This window comes from Neopsephotus bourkii, unplaced genomic scaffold (assembly GCF_033783945.1).
Source record: "Neopsephotus bourkii isolate Nb327-2 ecotype Australia unplaced genomic scaffold, CSIRO-AGI_Nbou_v1 NB_1350, whole genome shotgun sequence".
Taxonomy (NCBI): Eukaryota; Metazoa; Chordata; class Aves; order Psittaciformes; family Psittacidae; genus Neopsephotus; species Neopsephotus bourkii.
The window spans coordinates 2,342,517-2,369,196 of record NW_026901829.1 but is presented as its reverse complement, the minus strand read 5'-3'; the positions used below and the strand labels follow the sequence as shown (position 1 = coordinate 2,369,196).

The 26,680-nt window shown below is 38.8% G+C and overlaps 2 protein-coding genes across 8 annotated transcripts in view; both read right to left on the bottom strand.

The window, feature by feature from the left end:
• The window catches only part of LOC133219387 (multidrug resistance-associated protein 1-like), a 33,192-nt gene extending 18,332 nt beyond the window's left edge, over positions 1 to 14,860 (bottom strand). The window contains exons 1-12 of one of the 7 annotated variants that reach the window (XM_061366676.1): positions 14,749 to 14,860; positions 13,342 to 13,403; positions 10,565 to 10,706; positions 9,040 to 9,197; positions 7,844 to 8,021; positions 6,022 to 6,276; positions 4,659 to 4,724; positions 3,938 to 4,075; positions 2,489 to 2,635; positions 1,887 to 1,971; positions 1,707 to 1,773; positions 912 to 1,038 (exon numbers count right to left, since the gene is read on the bottom strand). In XM_061366676.1, coding sequence (XP_061222660.1) covers positions 912 to 1,038; positions 1,707 to 1,773; positions 1,887 to 1,971; positions 2,489 to 2,635; positions 3,938 to 4,075; positions 4,659 to 4,724; positions 6,022 to 6,276; positions 7,844 to 8,021; positions 9,040 to 9,197; positions 10,565 to 10,706; positions 13,342 to 13,403; positions 14,749 to 14,811 — 1,488 coding nt within the window. In that variant the 5' untranslated portion in view covers positions 14,812 to 14,860. Of the gene's footprint in view, positions 1 to 911; positions 1,039 to 1,706; positions 1,774 to 1,886; positions 1,972 to 2,488; positions 2,636 to 3,937; positions 4,076 to 4,658; positions 4,725 to 6,021; positions 6,277 to 7,843; positions 8,022 to 9,039; positions 9,198 to 10,564; positions 10,707 to 13,341; positions 13,404 to 14,565 lie in introns of those variants that run through there. The other 6 variants (XM_061366677.1, XM_061366680.1, XM_061366678.1 and 3 more) reach the window with 6 other exon arrangements.
• A 2,538-nt stretch (positions 14,861 to 17,398) lies between these two features.
• Positions 17,399 to 26,384, bottom strand: RBM11 (RNA binding motif protein 11). Its single transcript, XM_061366670.1, has 5 exons — positions 26,260 to 26,384; positions 22,172 to 22,334; positions 21,154 to 21,232; positions 20,319 to 20,412; positions 17,399 to 18,407 (listed from the first exon to the last, which is right to left on the bottom strand). Exons 1-5 carry the CDS (start codon positions 26,359 to 26,361, stop codon positions 18,078 to 18,080), a joined length of 768 nt encoding a protein of 255 aa, XP_061222654.1. The 5' UTR covers positions 26,362 to 26,384; the 3' UTR covers positions 17,399 to 18,077.
• Between the last annotated feature and the right edge of the window lie 296 nt (positions 26,385 to 26,680).

Here is a 26,680-nt window from a genome sequence, read left to right as displayed (position 1 = left end):
GATACACTTGTTGGGTATATGCCTTCCTTATAGATTTTACACAGCTAACCTTTTTCCCATTAATTACTACTTTCAGATTCAAAACACCTCAACTTCATATTCGTTCCCCACCCCCCAACAGTGACAGGGTACTGTACTAGCTTTCTACAGGAGCGAATTTGTGTTCAACACTTATTTTGAAGGCTAAGACACTTCTTTAACGGTGCCACATCCACTTGCAAGCAGATTAACTGATATCGTGCCTTTCACTAATATTTATTGGCTCAAGCACTGTAGTCTGTCATCAGAGGTTAACTTCCTCTGTTTCTATAACCTACTGAAAACTTCCCTAAACTCTATATTGCACTGGGGACTTTCACTGCTCTATGTAACTATAAGACAAGTTAAGGTACGGGGGTCCGTGTTGCTAGAAGAGCCAGCACCCTAATTCCATCTCTACCTAAGTTCAGCTTTAACCTCTGTTTCTATATCCTGTATCCACATCCTGTATTCTATTTCCTTATCCACATAAACCTTTTCAAGAAAGTTGATCATCTTCTATATCAGCTTATAACTGCTCCGAGTGGGCCATGTTTGTACAGCTGTTCAAAACCAGCAATTGTTAGAGATCCTTAGTCTCAATACATGACTTAAACACTCATGATTTTTGCACTGAATTATATAGATCATAAAAAAATGAAAATAGCTTTGCAGTCATGTAGGTTGACAACAAAGCCAAACTGTCACATTATTAACAAATGTCACTGTATTCTTACTTTTCTTTGATGATTCAAGAAGCTGTAGCTACCTTTGCCAGTATTTCTACAACCATAAATAGCTGAGGAGGAGAAACTGCACTTTCAAAAGCAGTTCTGCCTAATTTAGGTATTGAAGAGCGGGCAGGGCAGGGGGACACAGATGGACAATCTTACTCTTCTCTGAGCTGTTCCTTCAAGTTTCTCCATTTCTCCAAGAACAGCAGAGAGAAAAGATGACTTTCCAGATCCAACCTCTCCCACAACAGCAACTAAAGAGCCTTCAGGAATGCTGACACTCAAACTGGAAATATTGAAGAAGACAAATTAGTTAATTGCTTTGTACACACTCCATCATGTATGAGTAGTGGTCACTGTGAGAAAGAAACAGTCTATTTTACCCTCAGAATGATGAGAAATTAGTACATCAGTTTGCATGTGTTTTGACTATGTACCATTCAGAAACTTGCAATAATGGCTTTATATATAGATTGACTTGTATGCAAGTTAAAAGACTGTGCTTTCATCTGGTCGCAATGAAATCAATTGGAGACAGTCTAACCAAAAAATGGTCTTATCATATTCTTCTCAGGCCTGTAGTTCACATTCTGTCTTGCTCTGACAATCAACTGCTAGGAAAGAGAAATGGAGAGGCAGAGGGAGGAAGAGTGGGAGAGAGGAAGAGGAAAGGGAAGGGCACTAGCTTCCCATAGCACTTATACAGTGCTATACTGGGAAACATGCACTTTTATGTGGTTTCTCTTGGAGCATCAGGGACACCAGGTCAGATTTGACGTTCCAGGGCACACTGGTCACATAGGATGCTCTGGAAACAATAATTTATGTTATTTTTTTGTTATGTAACATCATTAACTAATCTGAATAAAAATATAGTAAACCTGAACAAAATCTCTATAGACATCACATTCTGCCAAAGGAGCTCATAAAACAGAACAGTGAGAAATACCTTACTTTTTTAAGACGGGCACGCCGTTCTTTTCCCAGCAGAAAGAAGCACCAATAAACCCAACAGCATGATCTGTCACAGTAAAGAAAAAGAGACCAAAGAGTTGCTAATCCATCCCCTCAGTTGAGTTTCTTAATGATTATCCATATAAACTCATGACCAATTAAAAAATAACTACTGCTTACTTCCACTGTAGTTTAGATTGACATCCTCAGGGTTAATATCCTCAGCACAGAGAAAATCCTCTAAACGGCTCAGAGAAACTTTGGTCTGCAAGATGAATAGGTAGGTAGATAGACAGATGAATAGATAGATTAGATACAATACAACACATCTGTGCTTCCTTAAATTAAAATTAAAAACTTAAAATTTTAACTTTAAAGTTGTAGATAATATTCCTTGTCAAATATCTTCTATTTGAAGATAGACAAAAAAGGTGTTTAGGTGTTTACAAAATATTTTCCTTACAGTACTAAACAATCTAAAGTCAAAAAAAGTGTATTTTTTTCCCTAAGGATCTACTGCTTTATAGTTATCACATAACAAAGCATGCTTGACATATCCAGTGTTAGAATATATAGTTAATCCTTTCATTTTCTGTCTCCTTAAGACAGAAACATCCTTTAAATATCCTTCATGCTTCTCAACCCATAAAACTACTATACCGTTTCACATCAACGAAATGTAACTTAAAATAAATAATGACTTAACCATTCCTAGAAACAGATGAAACATGACAAGAGTATAAACATCAACCTTTCACGGCACTTATTCATAGTATGTTTACCTGGGCAACAGCAGAGATCACAGATGGTAAATCAAACAAAGGCAGTCGTAAAATGTTAAATAAAGAAATAGATGTAAAAACCTTAGTTGCTGTTAGAACATTATCTTTATCCAGATGAAAGAAGACTCCAAATGTAGCCAAGGAGACCTTTTAAATAAATGAAAAAAAATGATATATCCAAAAGCAAAATCTAATTATACACATATACTATTTTTGTTTGCATTTGAAAGGTGCAGTATCCCATTTCTGCTCATGTATAAGCAAAAGCTCTGTAATTGCTGCACATGGAAATTATTGCATAGCTGCAATACTGAGTGCAGGAATACTATCATTTTAGTGAGCAAAGGCCATGGTTACTGTGTTTGACCCAGCCAGATAAACGTGAAACTATACGAAATGACTTCCCCATCTCATTAACTGTTTTCTTCATTTTTAAAACACTCAAACACGGTATTTCAGGAAATTCACATTTTTATCTTTCTCTTGCTATTGCTATGATATTGGATATAAAATAGAATTATTTTCTGCAGGGATTTTTATGTTGGAAACTTGGAATTATTTTCAAGAATCTAGTCAGTAGTTGTCAGAGAACAAATTAGACTCTTACACAACAGACACTCAAGCCTTCAGAATACCCAGAAAAGCCTACATTTAACAACCTGTCCTACAGAGTCTTTTCTTTTGTTGAATTTCAGAGTCCTAAACTAAACTAGTTATAAAGACCCCTAATAAAATCCTAAATAAGAACTTCATTACTTCACTGCATTTAATTCAACTTGAGAATTTTTCTCACTCACTGCTTTAACTCAGTTGTTAGCAAGGTTACAGATTGAAGGATGGCCTTAATCCTCCCTTTCACTATTCCTAAGGAATATTCCTCTTCAGCTCTTACACACCATGATTTAAGCACTAGAATATGTCATTTTTTGTAACTGAAGTTAAAGGTGGTAATTTACCCATAATGAAGTTTCCAGTTGGATCCACGGAATCATTTAGGTTGGAAAAGTCCTTTAAGATAATTGAGTCCAACCGTTAACCCAGCTCTGCCAAGTCCACCACCAACTACACCCCTAAGTGCCATGTCTACACACCTCTTAAATACCTCCAGGCATGGTGAGCCTGTTCCAATGCTTGACAACCTTTCCGGTGAAGAAAATTTCCCTAATATCCAATCTAAATCTTCCCTGGAGCAACTAGAGTCCATTTCCTCTTGTCCTATCACTTGTGAAAAGAGACCAACCCCCACCTCACTACAACTCCTTTCCAGTAGTTTAGAGAGCAGTAGGATCCTGTCCCACAAACCCTGTCGTGCTGGACACAGGCTTATCTCTAATGAGCTTGATTTTATCCCTTTCCCCCTTCCAGTTTAGTTTCAAGCTCTTTCAATAACCCTTGCCACGGGAACCTGAGAAACAACCTTGCATGAATTAATATTTTTATAAAACAAACCATAAAAGGAATACACGTCAACGTTAGCATGGAGTAAGTTGTCAGATACCCAGAAGACTTCAAAACATCCACTTCACGTTCTCTAATGCTCATGACCTTCCTTTGATACGCAGGTTCCCATGCATAAAGTTTGAGGATCTGAACAAGCAAACAAACATATCTTTATAAAACAAAAGAGCAGTGACCATGCTTCAGAAAATAAGCTAAAGCTTCAAATGTCATTTTCAAATATTCACCAATGCCAAACTACAACAACTTGAATGTTTTACAAATGAAAGCAAGACCTGAGATAACTCTAAATGAGGTTGTTCTTATGGAAGATATACTCCCATTACTGTTACTTCTTCAGATTTCATCTTTTCCCGTATGTATCATAAACAATGAGATGGTTTATTTCAAAACAAGATAAACAACAAAAGTGAGACAACTTTGTGGAGTGCTTTTCTTCTATGCCAAAATTTCAGTCTGCCAAAGGTTTTCAGACATCTATTAATATATTTTACATTTCATTAAAAATGTGGTATTAAAAATAATGCATCATGAAATATAAGTTTTTCAAATCAAATTAAACCAGTAAATATTTCCCAAAACACTTTCTCTGTAAACTTTTATCACTGTTAGCTGAAATATTACTCATAAAACCTAGGGCTTTTTAAATAACTAACTCTCTGACTTTGCAACCTAAAAAAAAACCCCAAACCCTTATTAGTTGTTGCATTACCTTTATGCCATGTAACATTTCACTTAATAGCTTAACTCGCTGATCTGAATTCTTCATTTGGTTTTTCTGGTTAAAAGACAGCAATGTTTACATTTTTCAACAAGCAAAATAAAATGGAGAGTAAAATATTCAGTGTTCTATAGGCAATAAATACCTTTTTTCTATTTTTACCTTGCTAAAAAACACACTAGCACTGCAGTTATACCATTTTCAGATACATACGTAGTAAAAGGAAATCATTAGTTAGGTAAAGGATTAAATACATTAAAACAACATTTTAACAATATAATATAACACTATATACACACAAGCATGAATATATATGTAACACTATATGGATATAAACCACTATTCACATATACATGCATATATACAGAGGTTAGGAAGAGAGCTTCTGTTGTTACTGAAGAATACATTGTTACTGAAGAAACACAGACATTCTTCTTACTCCTATGCTATATATAGACTCTTCTGCATCTCACGTATCTATTACACTAATTAGTAGCCTCTTTAATGTTTTGAGTCTTATTCAAACACAACAAGTTGTAAACTTTTAGACAGAATTCTTTAATTGCCTTTTGTATTTCTTCTCTCATATCACAGTAGGGACCTAAGTGCATGTATAGCTGTAACAGCTCACCTGCAAATTCTTGGTTTTTTCAATGTTTCTAAACTGTCACAGCCTTACAAAACAATTAATGGAGACCCAGAGTCGCTACTGCATGTTGTGTCACCAAAGACAGAATAAGAAAAGAGACAAATAATTGCCTTGATAGCAATTATGAAACAAAACTTAGGGGGTTAGTTTTGTGTTGTTTTTTTTTTTTTCAGTGGACCTCACAGAAATAGAAGTATTAACAGGCAATACAGTGCCAAGAGAACTGTAGCATCAGAGAAGCAAAAAGGAAATCAGAACACATGCAGTACCTCTATGGGAATTCCAACCTCAAGAGAATGTGCTAAATTTGAGTGAGCAGCTTAGCCTGAATAATAAAAGTAGAAGAGGGCCATAATCCTACAAAAATCCCTTATTTAATAGAATTAACTCATGTGATATGCAAAACTACAGTTGTTTCCCAAATGAATCACACAGTAATTTTTACTAATACAAAATTATTGTTTCAGGATAATGGAAATATAGGTATCCAAACTAAATACTACTTTAGCTATCAAACATGTCATAACTCCAGCTATGCTTCCCTCCAGTGAAAAACAGCTGCGCCTTGGCTTTGCTTATTTGTTTGGAGTTTGATTTAGATTATACCTATAGTATTCTTAAACATGCATAGTTTGTACACACACCCCTTCATTTCAATATTATGACAATTTAATCTCTCTTACTATGCTTATTTAAATAGCTCACCTTCAGTCTTTTTACTTTGGCTGCAATGAGTGCATTTATAGGTATAACCAAAAGAAGCAGTGCAACACCTGCTAGGACTGAAGGGCCAAGTTCTTTCCAGAGAAAGACAACAGCCATGAGGATCTGAAAAGGTGCTGACCACAAGAGGTTGAGGTTTACAGCCATTTCCATGAGTTGCTGAGTATCTGCTGACATCAGGTTAACAATTTCCCCAGTTGTATAGTTTCGTCGTGAGGAATTTGCTAAAGTTAAAGCCTGCAACCAGAAAACGGTTGTGACAATCAAAACTCACCAATTTTGATGGGTTTAGCTGTCCGGCAGAAGCTAAGAACACAGTAATTAGAGCAAAGCTGAACTCTGAAACAAACTTGCAACTCTCTATAAGAGGAACGTAGCATACAGAGGGCTCAGAAACCCTCATCTTTAGCCTTGCTTAGAACCTCCTAGTGCAGGAACCAGCAACAGCAGGCTCCACAAAAAGCACATGTACAATCTCAGTGTGTCAGGCAGATAACACATCCCATGTGTCTCAGGACTGATACCCAGACAATCACATACACACGCTCTCTCTCCTGTGTGCTACTGCCTCACATTTTTCTACTATACCACCTGAAAATCCTGCAGATACAAAGACAGTGCTGCAGCAGCTCACTCCACCATCCATCCCATGTGCAAAGCACAAGCTGACCCAGCATTCACTAATCAACTCAGAAAGAAAAAGAAGCTCTATCTCTATCCTATAGCTGTGAAAACTTGCCCAGGAGGCATGCCCACCACAGCTGGAGACTCTCTTCCGCTGTTCATGATCTGATGTACTGACACACCTCGATATGCGACTTGAGAGAATGAATTCCTTTCTTTAACTAATTTGCAACTTGTAAGTAAAATTTTGCATAGTGATTCAGAACATACCCGAGAAGCCTATGTCAAAAGACTGTTTTGACTCTCTTGAGAAAAGAGACTATATTTTATATTAACAAAGACATTCATTTACTTCAGATTTGGATTATTTTTTTACTTCCTTAACTTGTGCCTGATAGCTAAGTACTGCAGTAAAAATGCCAATGTGTCATACGCATAACAAAGTAAACTAAAGGTGCAGCACTGAGAAACCAGACTCATATGCTACATACTAACAGCATAGTAAACATTGTTATGTTTTGCAGGTCAGACAGCTACTTCTACCTTATTGGCACCTGCATTTCTTGGGGCTAATAATGCTGCCACCTCAGCATTTCTTATTCAAGGTGGGGTAACTTACAGATAGGTTTCCACAGCGGTAAGTCATCCTCTAAACATCTGAAAAACAAGTAACCTACTGGGTATTCAACTCAGCAGAGAATCAGTTTTACTAAAATTGGGGGTGGTGGAGGAGTGTGTGTTTTCAACCTCCAAAGGAGACAATATAGCAAACTTCAGCTTCTCATATTCACTACTACTGTACAGTAAAAACAGTTATCACTTATACCCTTACTTTTTCCTGGACATCCAACCTATGAAGTCTTCCCAGTTCATTCAGTAAATACAGCAGATTGACCCATAACCAGAGTAGGAAGAGATCAGTTTCTACATATTGCCCAAGTATTATGCCTGTACAGGTGGCTGACAAAAGTATGTAATTTCAGGATTAGAGTCTCCCAATAGAAATGCTGCTGAAAGTCTAGATTATTATAAATAAATAATCATCAAAATACACAAAGTCAATCTGCTGTAGCCCGTCACCAGTGAATAACATCCTGGGTTTTGATCGCGCTGATAGAGCACATTGTCTTTTAACACTGTGTTTTATTTTAGCTTTTGTTTACAAAGAAAACATGATTACCTTTTTATATATCAGGCCAACAACTGCAGTCTTGATTTTGACTGCAGTAAGCATGTTGTTACGTTGGTATAACTGATGGAGAAGAGTTTGTGAGAGAACTACAAAAAACAGGGCAATAGCATAGCCATATCCACTCCCATACGAAGTAGGATGATCTTCACTGACCACTATCATTGCTCTGAAAACAAAGGAAAAAAAGATACATTTTGTGTATTAAAACAACTAAAAAAAGTTCAAAAAGCTGAAATACTGCGAACTTGTTTAACTAAGTCCATTTTGGATTTAGATATGGTGACAGGTCACAAAGAAATACTGTGTTATAAAGAAGGCAGGTCTTATCTGTGTTTTCCAATCTGTTAGCTTAGAAACAATTCTCAAATGCAATTTTAGCCATGAATGTGCTGTTGCTGACATCCCTGACACTGGTGTATAAATAAATAATGGCATAAAATAAACAACAAAAAAAACCCAACAAAATACAATTAGATATTTGTACTTAGAAAGGTTGCAGCTATCAGCCATGAAAGTGGGAGAGGAAAAAAATCTACAGGAAAATTCTTATTTTTGCGTTAGTAAAAGGTTATCTTCAATAACCAGCAACAGGGATGTCTTCAGACAGATTTTACAGCTAAAGATTTTGTTCAAGGTTACGCTGACTCAGATTTTGGAGATTAACAATAATTCTGTTCATTAACTCTTTTCCCTATAAACACACAGGTATTTGATACATTCTTAACACCTCTGTGGTAAGCACGATTTCAGCCTCATGATGCCAACAACATGATAACAGTCACTGCAGTTTCACATTAAATGCTGAAGCTGTAGATATTATTATATATTTAGGTTTGTGGGTTTTTTCAACAGAGATGGAAAAATACTGTCAAAGAAGCAGAGAAGTTAAACAACTTGGTGCTTCATTTTTTCTTAACATCTTACTGTACATATATTAAATACTTAAAAACAATATTGTGGAACTGAAGTTCTACTGGTTTCATCTCAGTCCTTTGGCTAAGAGAGTCCTGATCTCTTTGAGCTTTCCCTCGGTAAATCGTTTTCAGATAATCACAGGAATGGGGAACAAACAAAATCTTTACACACCTAAGATGTTCCTTGGTTTGGTTTTCATACTAGAAACCCTTTAGCTTTATTATTGCTGTTACTTTCTGATCATAAAGTGAAACATAATAAAAACTTACTTCATTATTTGCGGACTCGTGAAAGCCAGAATGTCAGCTGTAACTTTCAGAAATGAAACTTTAATCAATACACATTTAAATGTTTGCCATAATGACCAAATCAAAGATGGTTTATGGAAACTTGTTTTCTTAAATAGCAGTCTTTTGATGTAAGAAGCCTGCAAGATTACAAAAATTTGTTTAGAATTAAGAGAAAAAGTATTTTTAAACTTCACCCACATTTATAAATATAAAATACATAATATCAAGTGTCCATCTAAAGCCATCACTGTACTTATTATCTTAAAAAGATCATTTCCTACAGTTAAAAGAAAAGCTTTCATGTAAGAAATGAAGCCTGGTTTTACTCAGCCTAGCTAGTGGTCTTTCAAGGAATGATAAATGTAATTTCTAGAATTGCCCCAATCATCCACAAATATATTAGAAAATAATTTAATCCTCAAATGATTATCACAGGTCAAAGAAAGCATCAGCAAAGCTGAGCTAAGCTTCAACATCAATGCATTAATGTTTGTAGCAGGCTCACAGCAACTTTAGAATAACCCTTCCATTCTTTCAGAATATTTTTAGTTGTCAAGTAGCTATTTTTTTTCGGTTTGAACGTACCTCAAGCAATTGCAAACATTCTAATGAGGGCTAAAAAAAAAAGAGTCAGCCTTTCTTAATCAACACAGTGATGAAGGACAGATTATTTTAATAATAAAACCAGTATCTGAATGGAAAAAATATCCTTATTGAAAAACACTTTTGAACGCTTTGGTCGAAAAGGTTTTGGTGTGTACAAACCATCACTGAAAGAAAGGACAAATCTACAAATAGCTAAGAAAAACACTGAAGAGATGCAGTAAGGTCAGACTCTGCAGAACCCTCTCTGTATTAAAAAACAAAAGCTACACTCTTACTGGACTTACAGGTTAGGTTCTCTCTCATGAACTTCCTAACATTACAGAGCTCCTCGTGTACTTTAACTACAACAACCAAATAGTAACTGTGACTGAAACTGTCAAGGGTTTACATGAAAATCACACAGAATACTTAGACAAAAACAAACAAAAAAAATATCTGTAGAACTCAGTATTGTTAAAATTAAACTGAAGCCTGTTTTGTGTGTTCTATAAGACAGGGCATCTACTGATAAGCAGCTAGATTATCAGTAGATAGACTTTCAGGTAGATAGACTATCTATCTACCTGAAGTACAGATGCAAAGATAAGACAGAAACAGACAAGTTCAGAGAGTAATTAGTTGGACAGTTGTGACAAAGATGGCAATTAATCACCAAATTAGATTCCATATCACTTGAAGTGTTAAGATATAACATGTAACCTTTGTAAGAGGCAGATTTGAACTTAAAACAATTTAGAAAAATCCAATAGCCACACCAGAGATCCCTGATCACAACACTGAATGCCCTTTGTGATCTACAGAATAGAGAGACTGTACAATAAGTAAGATTCTAGAATTCAACTTCTAGACTTCATAAATTTAGAAAAGAATATTGCCTATTGTCAAGAGTTGTAGCTACCATTGATCCTGTGGTGGACTTCTGGATTTCTTTTCTCCATTGCTTTTCAAAGTTAGGACACACGATGTATGGTGAATCTCTTTCATTCAGTTCAAACAGGTCATCCCTTTCCAATGGCTTCTTATAGCCTATAGACATTAATCTGAAAGAAACAAACTAATTCAGACAGCATGAAATACCGCAGACAAAACTAGCAGAACTACTAACTGAAAAAAACTAATGATATAATTTAATTCATATAAATAAGCTCCATAATAAAAATCCTATAAATGGTACAGACTAAATGGTGGAACGTACAGTCACCTTAGACTAAAAACTGACTTGAAGTAAGAAGAGCTTAAGCAGATGGCCACATCCAAACAGCAAATTCTGAGGAACCTCTGTAACCCAGAATATCTACGTTTCTGATCCCATATTTCTTTATAGGAAAATATACTATTTCATAAACAAATGTGTGTAGCATCATTACCCACTTACTGTTGCAATCTGGAATGAAATACCTTTTCTATCACAGGACTACATTACCATAGAATCATTTATGTTGGAAAAGACCCTTAGAATCATCGAGTCAGACCATTAACCTAACACTACCAAGTCTACCACTAAATCATGACTCTAAGTGCCATATGTCTTTTAAATAACCCCAGGGACAGTGACTCATTATGTTGCAACTCTCCTTTAACCAAGGTAGCAACATTAAACTAGCGGGTTTCAGCACAAGCAAAATGGAAGTTTCCTTACAGCAGATATTTAGCTGTTAAAATTTTGTTTTAACAAAGGGATTTTACCCACTTAAGGGGGTAAGAGGTAGGGAAAATTCAAAAGGATTAATGTTGACAACATCTAACTTAAAGGAAGTCGCAAACAAGAGACATATGTATAGACAGTGGAGTGTGTGTCCTCTCAGTGGCAACTCTACATAGCTTTCAAGCTGGTGGAGGTCTCCCTCCCTGAGAACTGCAACACAAGTGCAGTGTCTGTCTCCAGTGTGCATTTCCAGTGTATCACTCCAGTGCCAGTCAGTGCCAGTGCTGGCCTTGGGGCTAATGTAGGTACCATTGTGCTTATCACAGGACAGAAAATAAAGACTCAGAAACACTTTTCTGGAGGTTGTAAAATTCTGGCAGGCATAGACCTCACCATCCAAGGGCCATCCAAACATCTATTGAACCTGCAACATCAATACAAAGTGAATTTCCCTTATGCCTGATAAATTAAGGCAAAAATAACACAGCTTCTCCCTAAGAGCTCCAGCTCTTGAGACAAAGAAAGCAGACCAAGAGGTACCTGAGGGGAACTGTTGTTTAAGAATTCTGCATAACTTCTCTCAATCCTAAAACTCGCTGCTGCCAGAGGATAAACAGGTCTAACAAATGCCATCTCTAGATTGCCTGAATTCTAAAGAAAAATTGTATACCACTATGGATTTAATATATAACACTTATTTGAGACTGATTCACTTAGACTGTAAGCACTTAAGGTGAGTATATATTAGACATAATTTATTGTGTTTGCTTGTGATTGGAGTGAAAGGGTATAACTAATGTTCACAACATTAGTTTAATTGCATTCAGTTATTTCATAGCTAAATAAGCTCTTGCTGAGCAGAACTTACATGCTTTTTTCCCCTCTCATCTTTCGTCTAACATTGTGAAATTGGTTAAAACATACAAAGGATCGAATAGCTTGAACATTTGGGTGAACACTGTGACATAATGAATACAAAAATGTCATACAGAAGTCCTGCATTTAGAACACTTAATAACAGCCTAGAAAAACTGAAAATTTGTATTAGTGTACTTATTGTATTTATGGTGTAGAAAGTGAGGATTGGAAAAACCAAAGTTACTCTGAAACTGGTGGTGAACTCCTAATTTCAGTAGGGCCAGAGTTCAACTGAATACTCTGAATCCTTGAAACAATCTGATTGTTTTGTCTCAGTTTATTAACAATAAATTGCGTTTTCAGGTTTTCCTTAAAATTAATAATATTGAATAAAGCAAGAAACTGTTATATTCCTAAAATGTTTTTTTCTCACTTTTAGATTTCTGAACTGTATATATCTGATTCAAATGATTTTTAAAGAAGAAAAAAGAAAAATGTTAAAAGTGAGCAATGGTCACAAGATGTAACATAAAACTGTTCGAAATAACATCCAAAATATTAACTGATGGGAAGCTGTGTTACCCAACATAGTTGAACTTTCAGTTCCGGTTTTTGAGTGGAAACTTTCCCAAGTGCAGGGACTTTGTTGGGCTTTATAAGCAGGTGACCTACAGTTACAACATGCGGCCTACCATAAAAAAGGGAAGAAGACAAGCATGAAATTGGCTACTTGGAAAAGACCTTATATGTACTGCTGAGTATTTGTTCCTGGCGATGTAGCAAATTGCTGTACCACTACATGGAGTATAAAGGAATCCTTTCTCATTTTTGTCTATTGGAAACTTTACACAATAAAAAATGATAGCCTAATTTGGCCTTTTTTGTTGTCCATTGCGACAAGAATACTGTGCGTAGTTACCAAAATGTTAATGTTTTAAATAATGCCATTAGATACAGTGCAAAATGATTGTTAACTATATATAAACAATACTCCAGAAAATATTTTAGTATGACTTCTAAAATTGTAAATTTTGATTTTTGTACAAAAAGTTAAGAGCAATCTCAGGCTTAAACTCCGGCTCAAGCCAGAATGATGGTGTGGAACGTAAGTGTGTGCTCTCCAGTTCTGTGAACACAAGTGAACACCAACAGGCAGTTTAGTAAATCCTCACCTGCTAAACCAGGAGTACGTTAACTTACTGAGGAAAAAAACATTCTCTTCAGGGCTGCGATTCTGTTTAAAAGAATAAAAAGGTATCAATGTTACTTGAAAGAGTAAAAAAAAATATTAGGTTTTGTTTGTTTGCTCGTTTACTAAACAGGCAGGTTTTAGGGGCTATTTTATTCTGGACTACAATAAGGTCTACATTTCTTTGCCTGTTACCTTCTCCCACCAACACACTCAAACACAAGGTATGAAGGATGAAAGAGATCTACGTTCTTATTAGAACAACTTAACTTGGTGTAAGAGGATATCAACCACCACCTTAGCTTGATTTTACACTATTTACACATACCAAACAGTAAAGCATAGGAGTTGGACTCGATGATCACTATGGTTCCCTTCCAAATTGAGATATTCTGATTCTATGTCAAATACAAGCAAACCTTTCTTAAATCTTTGACACTTAAAATCCTGTGGGTTTTTTTTCCCCCACTTTGACAACCTAGCTATTTCCACTGCTAACACCTAAAGAACAGCAAACTCCTTTCAGCCCCTAAGAATGAAGTACTACTAATTGTATTGCACACATAAATGAGGAGAACATGAGGCTTGTGCACTGCTGTCAATTTCAGAAGTCACTCGAGGCAAGTGTAATAGAGGTAATCAAATACGAACTCTCCCACGTTTCTTCAGTACTGTGTACCCGCACTCAAGAGTGACTTCAGCACGCCTGGGGGGGTAATTCTGTGCCGCAGTAAGCACCGCTCTAAACCCGTTTCTAGCCGAAGATGCAGTTACAGTTCTCTTCGGCAGGTGGTGCAAAACCCCACCTATCCAAACCGCATGCAGCAGGTGCTCTGAGACACTGGGTATTTGCCACAGCATTTTTATTTGCGCTTTCTGCGGAAAAACCTCGAATGATTAAACGGCAATTCACGGTTAACAAACACGCAACAACCGTACATGCGCTCCTTCTCTAACAAACACCTCTGCTTCGGCATCTACTCACCCTTTGCTATCAGATGTCAATGTTTGCCACAGTCCATTACGGTTCACACCCATACAGCGCTGTTTGAAATACTGCCTTTTACTATTGAGGAACACAGTCGAAGGCTTGGTCACAAGCATTCCCTGCTTTAAATGCTCTTCCTACTCCTATTTGTGCTGAACAAAACCCTGGCCTAAAGACTATTCCCTTCTTGCAAATTCGAAGGATAGACCCCAGACATACCAGTTGCCATTAGTTGCGGGTTTTCTGCATAGCGCTACCACGAAGCCTACCTGAACTCCCGCAGGTTCAACGCATCCACCCGCAGCGCCCCGCCTTCCCCCCCGGCAGGCCGCGGGGGGAAGGTGCCCGCTCTCAGCCCCATCCGTAACACCTCCTCCCGCTCGGCCCCCCGCGCTCTGTCACCTTCGTGCCGGTGGGACTCTGGCGCCCGTAGAAGCCGCTGTGCTTCCCGCGGGCGGCGGCCATGGCTCCTTCCTGCTGCCGAAGAGCCCGCTGAGGGGGAGAGGCACCGGAGGCGGAGAAGCCGGGGCGCAGCGCGGGAGGGCGGCGCTGCCTCAGCTCCAGCCGCAGGCCCACACCCACGCTTCCCCGCGGCCTGGGCCCGGCGAGGCCCGTCCGGTTCTCCAGCCCCGCAGGGCCCCGGTTGCGGCCCCCGGTGCCCTGTGCGAGCCGTGCGTCACGGCATCCCCATGGCTGCAGGGAGTGCGGGGACATCGCCGACTGAGCAATACTGATTTGTCCGAAGTTTGGGAGGTTGTAACAGGAATATCTATGTATTGAATTCATGTATAATATACAGAGAAACGAATGTAAGACCTCTGTGACAGCAGGGAAAAAGCAAGGTCTCATGGCCAGCCAGTAACATAGGAAATGAAAGGCCAGGACAAATAACAGTGATTTATAATCAGAACATAGAAAACACTCATTTAATATTATTGAAAATTTTCTTAGAGTGACTGAAACCGGAGGTTGAAGGAACATTTGGTCAAGGCCAAGCTCAACTGTGGATTTTTTTGTTTTATTTCTTAATCATGGTGACGATGTAATTAAAATATCATGAGTGATAGTGGAATAGACTCCACAACTTCGTTAAAGTTGTAAAGTAGGTATGCTTTATTCAGCTGAAGACGCACGGGGGATTGGTCCTCCAAAAGGCATGCGTGCGTCAGTGCCGTTTTCCTTTTACATTTATCCTGTAAAGTCGTACATATGTATTAGGTTGCACAATACGCCTATTCATATACATGTTCTATCCCCGCTTCGTATTATAATGCCCTAAAAGGCTCTCCAAGCATGCGCAGTGCCTCCTGGTGGTCTTGGGCAGGGGTCTTCAGATGAAGTAAGTAGTCTTCTTCTTGTGGGTAGGGGTCTTCAAGATGAAGTAAACGAGTCTTCCTCAGGCTTGAACTTTTTACCTCTGGTCCTCACGCATGCTCTTTAGGAGCTGAATGGGTCTGGTCTATGTCCAACTGGTTTAATGAGCTACTCTCTTCGTTAGGAAGTTCTATCTTAGTACTGCCTGATAAGGCATCTGCTGAGCTTGTCAAACAAGCTTAACTTAGGCAGTATCCCCTTGTACAACGCCCCTCTATTCTCCTCATTAGGAAGTTCTATCCTGGTACTGTCTGATAAGGCATCTGCTAAGCTTGTCAAGCCAGCTATAACTTAGGCAGTATCCCCTTGTACAACCCCCCTCTGTACATTTTGTCTAACCCCCTTGTACAACCCCCTTGTACGCAATAGGCCACATCAGTTTCAATGAGGGCCTTGACAAAAGTGGCATCTTAACAGATGTATGAAAGAAATTTAGTTTTGGCTAAAGTAATGTTAGCACATTCCCACATGATCAGGTTTTTTAACACATTGATGAGTTTTAGCCAAGTGGATACAGAGCAGTGTTAAAGACCGTATCCCCTAGAGGGAGCAGTGGCGGTGGAGAAGGGGAGAAGATTGGGAAAAAGAAAGGTAAGAAAGTATTTCTTCAGAAGAAGTGTGTTACGTTGTCAGCCATATGCAGTATGATCCTCTTTGACAGTCCTTTTGTAGAATATAATTGGACAGGTTATTTTACCTATCCACTGGGAAAGCCTGGAAGCCTGGTAAGGACACACTAGCACAGACCTCACTAAGCTTCTTTTTTTTGTAGACTAACTCTGGTTTGAGCATCCATCTGTTTTCTCCTTTGTCTGATAAACAGATTGGGCAGACCTAGCACGTTTCTTAAAACATAAGACATTTTACTTAAGGCACAAACCTTTGTTACATAAAGTTATTTCTAGAGAAGGCTGAATTCAGTTGCTAATGATGTTCCAAGGATTCCATACTGTGGTGTTATAGGAATACCCCTTAGGCCTAAGAAGTGATGGGCAAATTAAAAGCAGTGTCTTGAGAAAGTGATTTTAATAGCTGTATTTTATCTTGTCAGACAAAACAGAAATCGTTGCAAGCTAAATGCTCTTCAATTTCTGAAAGTCCAGCTTGTAAAACACAGCACCTTTAGACCAGTAAATTTGGGTATTCTTTCTCAATACCAGTATAATGATGAAAAACAACCCAGCATTATAATCAAGAAAACTTGAGTTTAACAAAATCAAAATCCTTTTTTACTATCAGGGTCAATTTAAAGCCCACATCTACTCTGAAGGCTTGACTTTAAGCCATATTAAAAAGCTGAAAACTGAGTGTTTTGCTTTCTCATATAATATGATCTTAAAAGTGTTTAACCTGTACTTGGTATTGCATAAGACAATATTGGTAAGACAATAGCTCTGCACCTGTCTACAGGCTGGTGGTGGGAGTTTATGAAAGGTAGAAAATGGGTCATTTGACTACTTTGATTCATCACATTATGAGACAGTTTATTCTTCCTTTGCTAGGGAAAACTTTCCTTCTTAAGGGGTAGCACTAACTCCACTGACGTATGCTTTTGTGCTGTCATTTACATGAGATATTCACAAAATTTTTCACTGATTTGTTACAACAAACAGTAAGATTCTCAAATAAGCAAATAAAACACTAGAGAGTAACTTCACAGAAAGATACATATATTGCACATAATTCTATTCAGTACATAACTGAAGCCATAAAGTACATACATGCATTTTAGTACTGATACATATGTAAGTCTTGTAGCCAGTGTATTTTACCCTGTAGCCTGTATTTTACCTCAAAGTTACTACTGGAAAAACCGAGTTCCAATAACCACACAAACTGATTCTAACTGAAAGTAACAGCAGAGCTAAATCAGAACAAAGTTACAGTACTTCAGTGACAAGCACATATCTGATGTTCTCTGATGTATTTCTAGCCTGATCACTTCTTCAGTGGCTCTGGAGAATTCTTACACCAGTCACAGAAATACATTCCATAAGTGACGGACATGATACATATGCTTCATGAGTGGCTGAAATCATGTATTTTCATAAAGTTTCTTTCTGTATTAGTGAAATAATAGCCTTCCATGATTCCTGGGTGAAGAGAGAATCAACGAGTTTTTTTTCTTTATTTGGAAAACTTTATCTTCTTAAACGCTTCCTATACCTGAAATAGTACTTTCCTCTTTAAATAGGTTGAGATTAAATAAAGTTATCAGTATCCTTTATGCATAAAACTTTTTAAAAATAATATGAATCTCGAACATTCACTTTTTTAATAAAGTGCAAAGATGAAATATTGCATTCCCCTCAAATAAAAGCAGCAAATAACAAAAAGACTAACCCAGTTAGGCAATATTAGCGCCTCTTTCTCTTGGCTTTGCACTTCCTGTATTTTTCGCCGTCCTTTCTTTGTCTCATTTTGTCACCCTCAGAGCTAGTGTCACTGTCATAACTTTGGTGTTCTCTTTTTCTTTTATAGGTTCTTTGATCTACCTGGTGCATTCCACAGTGACTTGAGTGTGGCAGGGCCATTTCAAAAGAACTCTCTGCAGACTTAAAGTTTGCAGCTTGGTTCTGATTGGGAGAAAAGCGGAAATTTGAAGGCTGTGGTGGAGTCATCTGGTAATAAGGAAATTGCTGAACCATTGGACTCTGTACTGGGTACTGCTGTCCTAAACTGTTCACCTAGAGAAACAGAAACTTGGGTTGTTAACACTGTAAAGAGGAAGTTCTGAAGGGTTTAATGTTGCATGCATTACGGCTTATACAGGGAAATTACTGATAAATTATAACACAGATCACTTGAGAGTAAAACTTATGTATTTATTATATCAACTAGTATAGTTAGAAAAAGTAGACAATTTTTTAGTGGCATAGTTAGAAGAGAGATAATTTGATTCAAAATTAAACTGCCAGTTAGTCCTTGTGTAAGGTAATCAAATATGGCTTTCCTTTCATTTCTCCATCTGCGTATTTTATAAACATTTCTAACTTCAGTGCCTATTGTTAATGTAAAGACTTTATGTAAAGAATGTAAATGTAAATGCACATTTGAAATTTTTTCTTTTAACCTGGTTAACTAATTTTCATGTGGAACAAGGCATTCCAATGAGGTATAGTGAATCCAGAGATCAAAGCACATAGAACAATGCAGCAAGTGGCCAGTTTACTGCTCCAGTCCCTAAAGTATTCCAAGAGTCCCTCTCATACAAAATGCACAGTCCAAATACAGAAATGGAATTACAAAGGTCAGAAAAGAGTGGCTTTTACTGACTGGCAGTAACCAGAAAAATTATGGGGAGCATGTCTGTTATATGTGCCGGCAGACTCCAAGTAACTTGCCTGCCTCACCCAAGGAAAGGGGAGGTAGATTTGTGTAGGTGTACATGTGACAAGACCACTTACTGCTGAAGCTGCACCAAACTATTATTGGAGACATACTGCAATTCTATCCCTTTTAGCAAGCAGCAAATGGGATGAAGTGGGTTGTGTGTGCTGGTCTGCTGAGCCTGGTCTCTGGATATTTGCGTACTGCATTGTTAATGAGGAGTGGGCTCATCGGTGAGCAGTGGGGGAGATTGAACACTCCCAAGCCTTCCAACCACAGTGGAGGGGATGTGACAGTCTGTGCAAGCATCAGCCCTTCTGAGGCTACAGCCTAGGAAGAAGGGAGGCAGGCCACTAACAGAACTGTGCAACAGGGAACAAACCCTCTCTATTTTGCTGCTCAGACTGCAGCTAGCAAGTGTCACCTATCCAGACTTCACCCTTTCCTCAGTTAAAGAGAGCTGGCCATTCCCCAGTCAGACTGGGCAGCAGCACTGCTGTCCACAGTTGGTACCTCACATTAAATGCTGGGTTTCTTCAGTCCTACTGATCCATACTCATCAGATTCAGAAGCTCCATGATGGAAGCGAGTAGGGTTTGGCCCACAGGTTGCCATCTGAAGAGACCTGTTCCCTTGCCTTGTGGAGTATCTCAGCCACAAGAGATTAGGACAGGACCAGAGTCTGTTGGAGGGGAAATGAATACAGGTTTTCACTGTCTACTGCTGTGAAAGTAAATCATGAATGTGAGAACTGCATGGGCATGTAAAGGTTCAGGCCAGAAACCCTAAAACTGTTGCTGCCCTGACTTGAGCAGTGGTGATTTTCTGGATGAGGTTTAGGTTTCGTTTTAGGACATTTCAAACTTCTGCTGGGTATTTCTGAATTGAGTAGAAGAGCTAAGAGGTTCCATAACTGAAATAGCTGTATATGAAGACGGAATTGCTCGCACGGTTATAATTTTACTGGATTAGCTTGACTCAGCAAGGGGATTTGATTTAGACCACAGTACAGGAGAGAGCTCTCTCTGTAGACTTGGACATTTTTAGCCTCCTTAACTTTTAAAACATTCCTGCTGTAAGATAACGCTTTAGTAGGTCCCCTATTATGATAGTACGCTTAAGTGCTGAAATAGACCCAATACAGTCAATGTTAGCAGCCTAGATCCCATTTTGAGACATTAAATAAGTACCATTGTTTGCAGAAATGCAGAATACAGTCAATATTGTAAAAAAATCTCCCAAATTTTTAACTTTTAACACAAACTCACCATCTTTGGAAAGCCCAAGTATTCATGAGGTGGACTACTGTTCATTGGAAAAGGAGTAACAGGAATTGGAGGGCTTCCATACAGCTCTTGATATCTAGGAAAAACAATCAAACGTACAAAGACTAGATGTCCACCACATACTGCTTACCACAGTGCTGAGACTTAACTCTTGGGCTCTAATGAGAATATCCAAGAGGAGAACTGAGATATTAGCAACTGGACTTGCATGAAAAAAAATCATAAAACAAATAAAATATACTCAAAAGCTCAAGTAATGAGTAATCCTCACATGTACTTTAGTGCAGATACAGAAGGGTTCTAGATTTCACCATGGAAGTTTAACTTCCACAGAGAGTTCTGTCACATTTGTAAATGAAAATGTTGAGACATTGAAAAATACTGAATCTGGGATGTTCAGACTTCCATTATAACAGGTGTAACCTGTGCATTTATATGTGCATGACAGCTGCTTATAGGTACACACACAAAAAATACAGATATAAACTTAGTGGGTTTGAAAATACTGTCAACTGTCAGATATTTTTCCCCCACCAACTGCAAACATTGTAAGGACAAGTAGCATATTTCAGTATTTTCTTATGGCCCTGTATCTAGCAGAAACAAACAAAGAGTAGAAAGTTCAAGCTAACTGAATCTCTGGCAAGCTGAACAACCTAATGTTAACTACAGCCCATTTTGCAAGTCAGCAAGGATGCAATTAAAGCATCAACAGCTGTTTTAATGAAGAGCCTGAAGACTGCTCTACCATATAACTGACTTTCTTTAGGAAACTTTTTTAAAGTCATTGAGTTTATTCACAGGTGATCTTTGTTACCTATATGAAGGTGAATGTAAGTCAGTATAGTTCTCAAAACCACGTTTAGGGCTGTTCTGTTCTGCTGAGTGAGAACTCCCTGTAGATAAGACAAGAGCATAATGACTATTCAGTTACAACTATTCAATTAACAAGCTAAAACCACAGGAAGTGTTCTGTGGCATCTGTACTGTGCTAGTATATATAAGGTAGTATATAAAGGTTTGCCCTTTATATGTAAGTATATATAATGTAGTATATAAAGTATTTGCCTTTTTTTGGTGAATGCTTCATAGCATCATTTTACTGCTTGAAAACATTCATTTATCATTTACTCAATAACAGAAGCATAAATCAGGGCTGTTGAAGCAACCAAGAACAGAGCAATTCCCATTCAGTTACAGACAGAGGACATGCTTCTGACTTCAGGAACTTCAGCCATTGTATTTAAAGCCAGCAACTGCTCTTTACAGCCTGCAAAGCAAGGAGTGGCACAGTGCCCAGTGGGAACATGAGTCCTTAGTGTTTAGTTTGCAAACAGTGCCTGATCATTAGCTTTCTAGAAAGTTTATTTTCATAAACATAAAATGAAGGATGTGACTCTGACTACATGCTTTGAACTATAATTCGTTCAATTTAAAACAACAGCTCTGATAAACTATCAAACAGCTTGGTAGTTGCTGCACCCACTGAATCAACTCTTTGTGCCAGACTGCAAATCAAAGTCACACCCTGATTCCTAAATGTAATCTGGTGTGAAAACCTGTGTTGCTATGTTTTTCATACAGTATGGTCTGAGCTGTCTTGCAAGTTAAGGCTGTTCTGAGCCCAACGACTGTATTCTCTTAATAAACAAAAAACACAAAGACTGACTCCTGCCCTATACAAAAGCCACAAAAAGTTTTTGTTACTTGAAAAAATGGACTGTAATTTGTTCCAGCTATAAACCAACATCTTTGTAAAAGCCTGTAGGATTCAAAAATAGTCATTAAAACTAAAACATTCACAAAGACTTAATCATTGAGATTACTAAACATACCAAACCGAAACTGCACTCTAATTGGTCTTCCATACAAACGGATTCCATTCAGCAAAGCTACTGCATAAGGCACTGATTCTTTGTGCTTAAAACAGACAAATCCAAAGGACTTAGGTTTTCCTTCTTTGTCCTTACAAATCGTCACTTTGATTAGTGGTCCAGCCTGAAAGAAATCTGTATTATTTTTTCATAGAAATTAACAGAGATTGACACTTCATTCCGTTCTGATGGTTTCATAATGATGTGTATTTTGCCATAGTCAAAGTGCAAATTTCTCCGTAGAAGAATCTTCATTTTTAAAAGATGTCCCTCCACATTCCCCAAACTCAAATCCTGAGCCTACTACAAACAAAAATCAGCTCCGCAAATGTTAAAAGGGAACCAAGCATGAGCCCCTGGAAGATGCTGAGTCTTTAATAACCAGGGTTTTTTGCTTATTTTTAAAATACACTGACAGCTGCTGCAATGGGGAAGACTAATTTACTTATTCCATTGCAGAAGTCACCTTAATGCATGTGCAGCTGCTAGTACAATTATTACACAGGGCTTTTCTGCACTGCTAACCTAACTAAGCAAATTGATAATATAGGCTATGTAAAAGTGACCTGATCCATAAATATGCTTTACTCTTGCTTAAATTCCTAACATGGTCAGCATCAGCACTACGGGAATACAAAGATGAATAGAGAGTAGAGCTTCTGGAACCACCACAAAAGAGTTTTATGTACTGCCTAACCCTCCTCACAACTACATAGCAAGGAATCAGGAGACCCCATCATCTCACTACAGCTGACATACTGGGTTTGTGCCTGTAAAATCCCATCAACAAAACAAAATCCCCAAACCACACTCTTTGGCAGAAGTACCTTCAGTGAAAAGTCCCGACTATGCCTACATGTAATATTTAATCCTTGCATAGTACTTCTAGGACCAAATTAAAGCAGTGATACCCTGAATACTGTCCCCATTTCAAAGAAACTCTCATTTTCTTAATGGATATCAAAGATGAAGAATTTTATCTCCACGAGATGGAGTCAGTGCATTAGTCACGGAATGAACAGCTTCTCCTCAAAACAAACTATGTGTCTGTAGGGCTGATTAGCAGAGCAAAAAGAAGCGGCCAGCAGCAGTCTCCTGCCACAGCTCTGGAGTGTTAAGGATGCCAGAAATTAACTTTAGGAGCATACAGTATGAGCAATGAAGGCCATGTAAATTACAAAAAAAGCCAGCAGCAAAAAAAACACTGAATGTCTAAATTACTGTAGTAGATGGAGAATTCATTATTCTGAATCAAAACCCAGCAGTTACCAGGAGAATTGCCTTCCACTACTGCTACTGATACAATAGGTGCTTTGCAGTAAAAGTCACTCAGAAGTCATCTGTAGCTTCAGGCTAACACAAGTTAACTCCTAACAGCTTTACAGCAATTAAACTGCATAAACAGTTAAACATTCAAAATAAATATAGGGCATATGCTCAGATAAAGAAAATAAGCCATAGAAAGCCATGTACTTTATTGTTCTGCATCTCCAAGGATTCCTTTCAAACAACAAATCTGCAGTTTGCTTTGAGCATTCAAAGTGATGATGTGCAGCCATCTCCCTTATTATAGCCTCCATGTTGTCAGACTGAAGATACTCAGGACTGTTGTCTGTGATAATAACGTTTGATTGCTTCATGCTTTTGCCAGCTGTGTATGAACTAAATTCTCAATTAAATAAGATGCTTTTACTGAAAAATTAAACACACACACACCCCCCACACCCCCCCAATGCTGGTGCAAGTAGGGAATTAATGTAGACAAACACAAAGGATCAAAGATAATGTACCGTTTTTATTAGTGGTGCAGAGGGCAATCAGGCTATACAGCAATGGATACTACATAGGTTGTCCTGTGCAGGGAATCTTTAAGATGTTGATCTTGTCTTTCCAAATATCTGGAAGTTTGCTGGGGTCTTTTGGTTGGGTTCTCTTTTTTTCTTTCTTTGGGTGTTTGTTTCTGGTTTATTCTTTTGGTTGGTTGGGTTGGGTTTGGGGGCTTGTTTATTTTAAAGAAGGGGTTTCAGTAAGATTCTGAACGTATTTTTACTTGAATTGGCTCCTTCAGGTGTTTTTGTTGCTGTTCTGCACTACACTGCATGTTTTTAAATTACATATATCCAGTCTTCTGATTAATATTTGCCTAATGAGGATGATCTGGTTCTTCAAGAACTAGAAATGACAAACTCGAGTCCTTTGCAGATTGTTCTTTTAAATACATAGTCTTCCTGTTCATAAAGAAAAATATTAATAGTTTAGAAGCAGTACTAGACAGTTGCTCATAATTTGATGAGGGAAAAGGCTACAGGACTGGAGTACATCTTTAGGACCATGCCATAGCAGGAATATTGAACTGCATACTTCCCAAGAAAGGGCAGTACTGCACTGAGCAGCACATGCTGTTGCAGCAAAAGACAGAGAAACCCAATGGAGAATAAGGTGAACAGAACAAAAAAATCAAAGCAGGTGTTAGCAGGATGACCTAAAGACTCAGATAAAAGTCAGCAGTTGGGCGAGTGCTGCAGAGTATGCAGAAAAGTCATGAAAAGCCGCATTTGAGAGCATCCACTTATTTTTATCACTTTTGTACCACAAATTGTATGGAATTAGTCATGTCCTCTGCTAAGATAAGCTTTCTTTACCCAAGATTTGCAGTTAAACAGCAGACTGCTGTTTAGTGTTGGAAACAGGTAGGAATACTGCATAGAAAATAAGGGGGGCAGGAAGAGAAGAAACAAATACTTCTTTGCTAATTTCAGGGAAAAGTCAAAACCTGAAAGCTAGGAATATAAGGGAACACAGGTAGCAACCCAAAGGGCTGGAACATACCAAACAAAAAGGCCTTTTAATGAAAATACATAGTATGCTGGTTAACAAGACAAGTATCAGATTAATCAGTGGAATAAAACTGGTGAGTAGAACTAGTCCTGATTAGCAAATGAAATAGCAAGATAACAGATGATTCTGCCCACCTCTTGTTTTTGCACTCTTTATTTTGTGAACTCACCAGAAGGAAGCAAGATTCATTCTGAGACAGAGGCAATCAGTGGACTGGTAGAAGCAAGTTTATCACCATGCTGTCAGCTAAAATGCCCAGTCAGTCTGGGACCTTTTAACTTGACAGAGGATTGCTAGATCACGCCAGGAGGAAAAAAAAAATAATAATAAACCAAACACACCATAAACCACTTCAGGAAAAGCCCATGATCAGCAACTACTGACAGTCCATCTTGTCATTTGATGTAATGTTCCCTTCTCTGAATATCCTCCCCATTTTCCTTACTACTATCAGGTTAATAAACCTGGTTTAGCCAGAGATGCTGTCAATGTGAGATCAAAACTGAAGCCAACTCAGCACCTTAACATTTTCTGTCTTTGCCATTTTCTTTCCTCCTTGGCATACTTTATTTCCAAAGATAATTAAGCTCAGGTTTGAAACAGGGCCAGCTACATAGTATTTCTCACCAGCTCCATGAAAAACCCACCAATGGATTTTTTTATTATCTTCTCATGCATCAAAACATAAACCATTCTGATATAAAGGTCATTTGTGGGTGGAAGTCCAGAGCCTCACCTGCACATCATTCCTAACAGTACCGTGTTAATTCTGTTAGCCTTGCTCAGCACATTTTCAGGTTTTACACTATTTTTTCCTAATTAAATTCTTGACCAAAACCTTCTTGCTCAGAATATATTAAAGAAAGTGTAAAACCCACTTGGTTTGTTTTGTTGGGGTTTTTTTTTCCTGGGGATTTTAAGAACATCTTTACGTCATTTAACTTCATCACCAACTGCGGCACCAAACCCTGCACTTCGCGAACAGGCTAAAACCAGACGTGCGCGGTGGCCTGGGGACGGCAGGACCGGCCTAGAGCCCTGGCCGGCGGCTTCGCTCTTTACCAGCCGGTCTCCACGCTGCGTTCCAACGGCGAACGATGCCACTCCCCACCGCGGAGCTACGGCCCGCGGACCGACCTCACCCGCGCACGGCCCCGACGACCCCTCCCGCCGCCCCCGGCTGCGGCCCGCCCCGGGGGCCCGCCCTACACCTGCAGGAAGAGCTCGTAGAGGATCTCCTCCCGCACGCGGCTCTCCAGGTTCCCCACGAACAGCGTCTGGTCCACCTCCTCGGACCGCCCCGGCGATGACATGGCGGCGCCACCCCCCCCGCTGCCTCCGCCGGCGGCAGGCCCCGCCGCGGGAGGGGACGGGGGGAAGAGCCCGGTGGAAGGGCCCGATGGAAGCGTCCGCAGCTGCCGTAAAGCGCTCCGCGATGAGGCGCGTTGCTAGGGAGCAGACCCGGTGTCCTAGCAACACGGGAGGGCCATCGCGCTGGCGGCGGCGCGGTTCGAGTGAGGGGAGGCACCGCACACCGCAGCACAGCACCGCATAGCGCGGCGGTGGTGGTGGTGGTGGTGTGCGCCTCGGTCTTGCATTTGAACGGCTTCCAGGCTGCTTAACTGTAGTATT

Excerpts from the sequence above, each read along its gene's own strand:
- RBM11 (XM_061366670.1), bottom strand. The coding sequence starts at position 26,361 with ATGTCATCGCCGGGGCGGTCCGAGGAGGTGGACCAGACGCTGTTCGTG. Across the intron at positions 22,335-26,259 it reads TCTACGAGCTCTTCCTGCAG|GCTGGACCACTAATCAAAGT; the intron begins GTGTAGGGCGGG and ends GATTTCTTTCAG. Across the intron at positions 21,233-22,171 it reads TAGAGTGCAGTTTCGGTTTG|GGAGTTCTCACTCAGCAGAA; the intron begins GTATGTTTAGTA and ends TCTTATCTACAG.